The sequence below is a fragment of the Sinocyclocheilus rhinocerous genome, unplaced genomic scaffold, assembly GCF_001515625.1.
Source record: "Sinocyclocheilus rhinocerous isolate Xijiao unplaced genomic scaffold, SAMN03320098_v1.1 scaffold1112, whole genome shotgun sequence".
Taxonomy (NCBI): domain Eukaryota; kingdom Metazoa; phylum Chordata; class Actinopteri; order Cypriniformes; family Cyprinidae; genus Sinocyclocheilus; species Sinocyclocheilus rhinocerous.
In genome coordinates, this window is record NW_015657961.1 from 1,592,117 (window position 1) to 1,601,693 (window position 9,577).

The 9,577-nt window shown below is 36.8% G+C and overlaps 2 protein-coding genes across 4 annotated transcripts in view; both read left to right on the top strand.

The window, feature by feature from the left end:
• Positions 1-4,295, top strand: part of LOC107721791 (PAS domain-containing serine/threonine-protein kinase-like) — a 16,750-nt gene extending 12,455 nt beyond the window's left edge. The window contains exons 16-21 of one of the 3 annotated variants that reach the window (XM_016529957.1): positions 553-687; positions 777-976; positions 1,780-1,913; positions 3,330-3,473; positions 3,551-3,710; positions 3,810-4,295. In XM_016529957.1, the coding sequence (XP_016385443.1) occupies positions 553-687; positions 777-976; positions 1,780-1,913; positions 3,330-3,473; positions 3,551-3,710; positions 3,810-3,909 (873 nt within the window). In that variant the 3' untranslated portion in view covers positions 3,910-4,295. Of the gene's footprint in view, positions 1-552; positions 688-776; positions 977-1,779; positions 1,914-3,329; positions 3,474-3,550 lie in introns of all 3 variants that reach the window. The other 2 variants (XM_016529958.1, XM_016529959.1) reach the window with 2 other exon arrangements.
• A 110-nt stretch (positions 4,296-4,405) lies between these two features.
• Positions 4,406-9,577, top strand: part of LOC107721702 (transcription termination factor 4, mitochondrial-like) — a 12,088-nt gene continuing 6,916 nt past the window's right edge. Inside the window, exons 1-4 of the mRNA XM_016529839.1 lie at positions 4,406-4,484; positions 6,565-6,946; positions 8,737-8,921; positions 9,113-9,411. Coding sequence (XP_016385325.1) covers positions 4,458-4,484; positions 6,565-6,946; positions 8,737-8,921; positions 9,113-9,411 — 893 coding nt within the window. The 5' untranslated portion in view covers positions 4,406-4,457. The remainder of the gene's footprint in view (positions 4,485-6,564; positions 6,947-8,736; positions 8,922-9,112; positions 9,412-9,577) is intronic.

Here is a 9,577-nt window from a genome sequence, read left to right on the forward strand (position 1 = left end):
GTAGGTATGTGGGGGCGTGTTAGAACGAGCCGTTTTAGGTAGGCGTGGTTGACTCTTAACTTTTATAAAGAATATCTCTTTGGATTTGAGACATTAGTCTTTGCAACTTTGCAGATCTTCTTTATGCACCAAGAGCTTGTAACACTCCAAAGAGAAAGGAAAAATTGAAATCGGATCATATGACCCCTTTAACGACGACCACGAACAAGAGGGAGAATCAATGTGAGCACTGTGTGCTCAGGCGCTGCCGCTCTCAGCGCTGTCAAAATAAAAGTCCGCTGCGCCGTCAAAATAACACCTCGAACGCATCGGCCAAACAGAAAAACTTATCGTCCGATGCCGATATTTGAAAAATGCCAAGTTAAAATTTATTTCTTTCACTGTACATCCCCAATCTTTTTTTGTTCAATATTTGAACAATACATTTATAGATATAATATTCATATTATAAATTTTCTGGATTAATGTCAAGTTTTATATTGAACATTGCCAAAATGCTAGTTATAGTATGCTCACTATTTGTGTTTATGAGTGTATTACTTTTTGCTGCAGGTGCTGGAGGTGTTTGAGAATGAGGGATTCTTCCAAATGGTCATGGAGAAGCATGGGGACGGGCTAGACCTGTTTGAGTTTATCGACATGCAGCCAAGACTGGATGAGCCTCTAGCGAGCTACATCTTCAGACAGGTGAGAAACAGGTTGTGAGAACTGTTGCACAGAGAAGTTGTAATTGGATCACTTTTTCCTGATGTGTATCTGAATGTGTCTGTACCTAGTTGGTAGCTGCAGTGAGTTACCTGTGTGGCAAAAGAGTGCTCCACAGGGACATAAAGGATGAAAATATCATCATAAACTCTAAATTCCATATCCGGCTGATCGACTTTGGCTCTGCTGCCCTGCTGGAACCCGGAAAGCTCTTCTATACCTTCTGTGGCACTCTGGAGTACTGCTCACCAGAGGTGCTTCAGGGAAACCCGTATGTACTGAAACATCACACAGACATCTCTGTTCCATCTGTGTGTCTAAGCTTGATAAGGACAGAATACAGGATAAGATCAGGTGGTTAAAGGGATAGTTCAAGAAAACTCCCTTTAAGGGTCTGAGAAGGGTAACATAAAGATATATACATATACACATACATATATATTTATTAGGGGTGTAACGGTACACAAATATGACAGTTCGGTACGTACCTCGGTTTTAACGTCACGGTTCGGTATGATTTCGGTACAGCGGGGGGAAAACCAAACTTTTTTTTTTTTTTTTTTTTTTTTATGTAAAAAAAATTGGTTTTGATTTGACTTTTCATAGAATTCATAGAATTTTGCTTCTCTCTTTTTTTCTCAAGGTTGTCAGTGCAGCAGATGACGAAAATAAACTTTCGGTAAGCATGATCAGGAACCTTCAGCGCTCTCTTATCAGCATAATATACGTAATGATATATCAGAATGCATTTCTTTATCAGATCAGGTCTTTCTTTATTTTAATGTAGTGACAAGTTAACATTTATTATTCACTCAGGTTTCATTAATCCTGTTTGGATATTGAAATAGGTTTAAATACCCTTTTTAACTTGGAAACATGCAACATCACAAGTAAAAAAAAAAGTTGTGAAATGCAATTTTTATGTTCACTTTAAGCCTGTGGAGGTGAATGACCGAATGCTGAATAATGAATGCAAGAATAATGTTGAAACCATTATGCTTACATATACAGGTAAAATATGAGATTTTTTTTAATGTATTTGCTTTTTTGTATTTTATATTTTGATGTATGTAGATACGAGGGTCCAGAGCTGGAGATGTGGTCTCTAGGAGTGCTCTTATACACCTTACTCTTCAGTGAAAACCCGTTTTGCAGTGTGGAGGAAACCCTGCAGGCCCGACTCAACCCTCCATGCCAGATATCTACAGGTTTGCAGCTCTGCTTCATCACAGCTATGAAGACTGACTGGAAACACATGACTGATTTGACTAATTTGACTTTATTCCACAAATGAAGGCGTTAAAAAGATCTTAAATTGGAGCAGAAAGTATTAAATTCACAGACATGCCCTGAAATGTTGTTTGCACTGCAGAAATTTTATATTTTCCTCAGTGTTTTTGGCTTATTTACCAGTACAAATATCTACATATCCTTAAAGGGATAGTTCACCCAAAAATGAAAATTCTGTCATTAATTACTCACGCTCATGTCTCTCAGAATTCATCAAAAATATCTTAATAGGGGTCATATGATGCGATTTAAATTTTTCCTTTTTCTTTGAAGTGTTACAAGCTCTTGGTGCATAAAGAAGATCTGTAAAGTTGCAAAGACTAAAGTCTCAAATCCAAAGAGATATTCTTTATAAAAGTTATTTCACATATCTACGTCACGATGTGGGAAGATTTGCATAACGCCGCCCAAATGTTCACGCAAAGAAAGAAGGCGTAACTTTTATTCTCGCTGTTGTATTGTTGTTGCTGCCGCCATGCCGTGGAGACGCTGTGTGTTTCGTTGTGAAATCGAAACCACTTTGTTTGGTCTTCCAAAAGAGGACGATATCTGCTTCGTCATACCTAGAGCTGATCCGTGCTGGTCGCCGAGGAAATACATCAACTTCGCGCTGTGGATCGCCGGATTGGCTTTCACCGTGGGAGAAGCGGAGTCCAGCATGGTCGTCACATGTGGTTGCCGCAGGCATAATGGACACGGGATTTTTTTTTTTTTTCTGCCATATGTCTATTCTAGAGAAATTTTGTTACACCTTTACTTAGTGATTATTTTGCCTTATGTCTGTTCTAGAGACATGTTTAGCCGGCCAATCAGAGCACACTTCGCTTTTCCGACCGATGAGCTTTGTAAAAATCGACGCGTTTCAGAAAGGCGGGGCATAGAGGAGAAACAATAATGTACAGTATGTGGAAAATAATGTTTTTTTTTTAACCTTAAACCGCATAAACGCATTTCATTACACCAAATACACAAAATAATGTTCTTTTTAGCAACATCATAAGAACCCTTTAATTTGTGTTCCGAAGATGAACGGAACTACTTGAGATGCAAAATGAAGATATGAAGTCTTGTTTTCTGAGAAATCGAGCAAATTTGAGTTTATGCTTAAAATAAGAAGAAATATCTGTCAATGAGGCTTGAAGACTTGTTTCACTTTACATTAAGTTGATTTTTCTGAGCCCATTGGCAGAAATTTGTTCTCATTTTAATCATAACAGTTCTTTTTGAATAATTTCTCAAAAAATAAGATGTCTTTTTGGACATTACTTTTTAAAAGAAAACCTGCAAAAACACCATTTATTACTGTTCAACCTGTTGCTGTGTTGTTGTTTTAGAGTTGTATGCACTGTTGGCTGGTCTTTTGCACTCGGTGGTTGATCAAAGAATGACTCTAGAGGAGCTCTTGGAGTCGCAGTGGATTCAGCAACCCATAAATCTAGCAGAGTACTCGTGGGCAGAGGTCTTTCCCTCTAGCAATGGTAAGACTATTGGTTTTAGGTTATTTCATATTGTGACCATTTATTCTTTCATCCTCCAAAAAGATTATAATATTTAGCTTTGCACCGGGCAGATATCCTCTACCTGGACCCCGAAAACAATCTGAGCACTTCAGAGGACACCCCTTTAGAAGATGAAGATGATGATGAGGAAGATGAGGAACAGAGGAGAACAATGGTGGCGCTGCAGTCCGAGCTGCTGAAATATCTTACCGATGAGTGAGGAGCTGTTGTGAAAGAAACACTAATGCGTTCTGCTCAACTAATTATGACATTACATCTAATGTCACCATGAACACTAATGCACAATCTCTGCAGAACTCTCCGTCTAGCTGCCGCTGTCCTCCTTGATGATACCAGTCCGTCCAAAGAGCAAAAGAAAAGTGTGACTGGGAATGGAAGCCATCTGTGTTGCTAAGGAACAGCTTTATCTCTGTGTTTGGTGAAGGAATAGGAGTGTATTTATGAACATGTTGTTTTTCACCTTTCATGGAGTTTTTAAAACATTGTATTCTGAGATGTAGAAAGTTCTTGCTGTTTGTTGTAATACTATGATGTTGAGCACAATAATTGTCCTGTTAAAACATATATGACACATGCACTAGACCTTGATTAGGGTCACCTGAGCTTTACCATATTTGTTATTAGGCCTTCAGAACTTTACAAGAATTTTAGGTAGATTTTTATCATTTTAAATTATGAATATTTTAATACATTTTTTATTTATCCTATGAATAAATTGTTATTGGCATAATTTCAGTTTGCTTTGGCTGTTGGTTACTCTGATATTATTTCAAATTGTACACAGGCTTTGTAAAGCCTCTATCAAATGTTAATGTCAATAGAATTCTTCAATAAAATATTTGCAGTTTATAATCACTTTTGTTTCGTCTTCTGTTCAAACATCCGGAACTTTTGAAGTCTGACTGTTGTTTCAGCGCCGGTGTATTTTGACGCGACACAGATATGGGTTCACATGTATGCAGAAAACAGGTGAGGACGAAACTATAAAATATTTCATACATTATCATAGAATTAGACACTAGACTGAATGTTCAACAACTGCAATATAGCTACCGTTAAATATATCGCGATTGGTTACTTTGTAGGAAGCGGTTTCTTTGATTTGCTGGTGGGAACCAGAGTAGCCTAACATTCAATTGTGATGAATCGCGTAATGAAAACAAATGAATAAATAATAGCTTACTTAATATTATAATAGGATATGTGACTGCTAGAAAATCTGAATCTCCTAAAACAACGTTTGTTAAAACTAAGGATAATTTTGCAAGAAACAACTGCCTCGATGCACGGAAATGCAAACTCTTCATACTGAATACAAAACTATTCTCTAATTGTTATCTAATAATTACACGTTCATTTTTTGAGTGACTACATAACACAAAAGCTAAAAGGTTATTAAAAATAGTTTATAGCCCCTCAGCAAATAGTTACAGCATCATACAATATCAGTTCAACATACACACGTAATGGAGACTGGGGCTTGTCACGATTAGAAGTCTCAATAATTAAATGGTTTAAAAGTCAAATTACACAAATGCTGTTTTTTTTTTTTTTTTTGTAGCAATGTTTCTTTAAGTTGGTTTCAACTACCGAGTTCAAAAACTACTTCTATCTTCCGAATTTACTAGCTACTGGGTGAACACTTTTAGCATTTTATTACATTCATGTAATCATTTAGCAGCCGCTTTTATCCAAAGCGAGGAAAATAGAAGCAACCAACAAAAACTTCCAGGCAGGTGTGCTGAGGCAAGTTGGAGCTAAACTCTGCAGGACAGTGGCCTTCCAGGACCTAGTTTGGACACCCCTGGGTTAGGGTAAGGGGATAGAAAATAAAATTTTTACAACAGAAAAACCATTGCACCTAAGGAGAGTCCCTGTAAACCACATATTCAAGTGTGTGTGTGTGTTTGTTTGTGTGTCAATAGAAGCAGCGCATTTATATAGAACGGTGAATAAACTGACTCAGACCTGTGCATTAAATGGTTTTAATGTACACATGCCAGCCAATCAGAATCGAGTATTCAGACAAACCATAGTATAATAGTATATGATTCTTTAGAAAGAAAAAAAATAATAATTATAATATAACACTGAACAATGAAATACAGCTTATTGTGAATAAAAAAAAAAAAAAGTCAGGAACACAGAAACATTTTACAACTGTAACTTATCTTAACTTGTCTTAGAAAAAAAGAAAGTTGAAATAACTTTATACATAATATTCTCTTTTAATTTTGAAATGGGTTGTTAAAGCTCTGCAAATGTCTTGACCGGTGACATGATCAGGGATTGCCAGCTCTTCATAACCCCCTTCCTGTCCACTTCATCTTCCATGTTTTCCAGTACATCAGACTCCAGCATTTCACTGCTGCACAGAAAGCTGGGGCCTGAGTTCTTATGAAATTGTGGTGTGAACAAGAAAGGATCTGAGATCACTTCAGTGCTGAAGAACACCAAAAAAAAAAAAAAAAAACTGGGTTCTCTTTTGAGTCCACATATATTGTGAATACCAAAAGGACAGAGGTCACTTTCAACTGGTTCCCTTTCTGGTTCACTTTAAGTGAACTGGGTTTGGTTCTTTTAAAACGAACTATATGTGAAAGCACTCTAAGAATAGAGAACGCTAGTGTTAGAGAGTCAAGTTGTTTTTTTGTTTTTTTCAAAGAAAACAATTAGATAGAATAGCAATATTCTGGATGGTTCTACAAAGTGCCATTCACTTGCAGAACTCAAGCTTCTGGAGGGCAGTCTGAAGTAGTGAGTTTAGGTAAAGGGGTGCAGAGCCAGTGGCAAGTGGCTATTAGAAGCCAGTTATTAATTACTAATTACAATATATACATTTTACTTGAGGAAAAATGACTTGATACATATACTAAATACTAAAAATCCCCATCAGGTGCTTAAAAGACAAAAGGCTCAGAAAAAGTTAGTCCTGAGAAAAGCTGTAGCGTGGTTTTATATATTCTTCCAAATAAATGTAGTGTCCAGACATTTTGGGGCCATTATGTATTGAACTGAACAGCATTTGCTTCCTCCCTCTATATCTCAGATAGTGCGATGGATGTGGAGATGGAGTGTTTGTCCTGTGGCGGTGAGCAGTGGTCATATGCCGTTCTGCTCCACACAACAAGAGCCCCATCAAGCAAATCCATCTCACACCAGTCAGGTCACCCACAGCCCTGGGAATCAGCTCACCCTGTGCTCTTTGCTCGAGATGGGCTTCTCAGAATCTCAAGCCAAGGAGATGCATGAAGGTGCTATGAAGAGCCGCGGGAAACATGTTCCATCTGTTCTGACAGCGCTGTTGCTCCTGGGCTTAAATCCCTCCAGTATCCTGAAAATAATGCAGAAGTGTCCAGAAGTATATTCACTTAAAGGTGCAGACTTACAGCAGCACATCGATCATCTGAGGAAGATGGGACTGGTAGAAGGTGATGCATCTTGTCTTTTAGTAAATTACACTGCTGTTCCAAAGTTTGAGGTCAGTAAGATTTATTAATTTTTTTTAGAGACATTAATACTTATATTCAGCTAAACTGTTACAAAAGTTTATTTCAAATAAATACTATTCTTTTGAATTTTCTATTCATCAAGCAATCCTGAAAAAAAGAAGTGTATCATTCATGGTTTCCACAACAATATTAACCAGCACAACCAAGGAATGTTTCTTGAGCAGCAAATCAGCATATTAGAATGCATATGTGTAGCACATTTTACAATAAATATTGTTACAAAGCAGCTTTACAGAAAATAATGCAACAAGCTATAATCAAGGGAAAACCTAATTTTTGAAAATATGTACATTGCAAGAAAGGGGAGAAGATAATATATAGAAGATATATATATAAATACACACACAAACATGTATATATTTAAGAAATATTTACATGTATATATATAAATAGACAGTTGTGCACAAAAGTTTACATACCCCTTGCAGAATATGCAAACTGTTCATCATTTTAACAAAATAAGAGGGATCATGAAAATCGCATGTTATTTTTTATTCAGTACCATCTTGAATAAGCTATTTCACATAACAGATGTTTATATATACTCCACAAGACAAAATAATAACTGAATTTGTAAAAATGACCCCGTTCAGAAGTTTACATACCCTTAAACGGATTATGAACAGTTTGCATATTCTGCAAGGGGTATGTAAACTTTTGTGCACAACTGTATATTTATATATATATATACATGTAAATATTTCTTAAAACACGGACATGCATTAGCACGCGTTGTTTACACGGAAAATAAACATCAAAAATATCTTATTTTGTGTTCCGAAGAAAAAAATTTCATTTTCGGGTGAACTATCCCTTTAAATCTTAATGCTGTGTGTCATTTCCTGGATGATCCATGACTGTTTTTATGTTTTGAGATAGTTGTTCATGAGTCCCTTGTTTGTCCTGAACAGTTTAAACTGCCTGTTGTTCTTCTGAAAAATCCTTCAGCTCCTGCACATTCTTTGGTTTTCCAGCATCTTCTGCATATCTGAACCCTTCCCAACAGTGACTGTATGATTTTGAAATCCATCTTTGTTTAGGCAGTTTAACTGTTCAGGATAAACAAGGGACTCATGAACAACTATAAGAAATGACACACGGTATTAAGATTTAAGGGTATGTAAACTTTTGAACGGGGTCGTTTTTACATATTCAGTTATTATTTTGTCTTGTGGAGTATATATAAACATTATGTGAAATAGCTTATTCAAGACAGTACTAAATAAAAAATAACATGCAATTTTCATGATCCCTCTTATTTTGTTAAAATTATGAACATTTTGCATATTTTGCAAGGGGTATGTAAACTTATGTGCACAACTGTATATTACACACCATGAGACATACAGTGAATAATATTTATTACACAATGCTGTTCAAAAGTTTGGTTTCAGTTAGATTTGTTAAAGAAATATGTGTGTGTATTTATATATACATATATATACACAGTACACACACACATCATTTAAATACAAACTTTTATTTTGAATGCGATTACTCACGGTTTATCAATTTGACAGCCCTAATAAAAATATTTTTTCTCTCAAAATTATATGCAGATTTATTTATTGTTCTTTTTCCCCCACACTGTACATTTTGTAATTTTTCTTTCTCTGAAATTTTCCATGGACCCTCTAGTGCTCCGCTGGGTGTCCATAGACACCAGTTTGAAAGCCACTGATGGAGAGTTGTCCGAAATCTGTCCACAGGTAGTCTGCAGAGGATGATCAGTCGCTACCCCGAAGTCATGCTTCTGTCAGTCAAGAGGGTAAACATGGTGTCCCGACTGCTCAGAGAGAAATGCCTCTTCACCATCCATCAGGTCACAGACATCCTCAGAGACTCACCTGAGGTTTTGGAGGAGGATTTGGCCAAGCTGGAGTACAAATTTCAGGTAGGGCTGCTATTTTTCACTAAAAGTTTTCCTGGCTCTGATGACAATACAAAATTTTGGGGTAAACTGTCTGTGTAAATGACGTTTCACTGTTGTGTGAGCCATTTTGGATCACTGAAGTTTCAAGTTAAAGGGCAGTTAGTGTTTTACAGTAGTTTCAAACTGACGCACAGCTTGTTTTCTCCCCGCAGTATGCATATTTCCGTATGGGTGTGCGGCAGCCAGAGATGGTAAAGGCAAAGCTGTTCAGGTTGTCTCTCTCTGAGCTCCGGTGCCGTCACTGTTTTCTGGAACGGAGGGGACTGTACCAGACGCCAGACAAAAAGGGCCAAACTCTCATCCTTAACCCCCCGCTCAAAGACATCCTCTGCGTCTCTAAGGAAACCTACCTGACGCAGGTCGCCATGGCAACTGCAGAGGAGTTCCATGTTTTTCGCAAGCTGATGGCAAGAGAGCAAGAGGCAGAAGGGAGGGAGGATCCTCTTATTTTGTTAAAATTATGAACATTTAGCATATTCTGCAAGGGGAGTGTAAACTTATGTGCACAACTGTGTATATATATATATATATATATATATATATATATATGATTTATATTATATATAAATATATATTACATATATTTCTTATATATATATATGTATGTGTGTGTATTT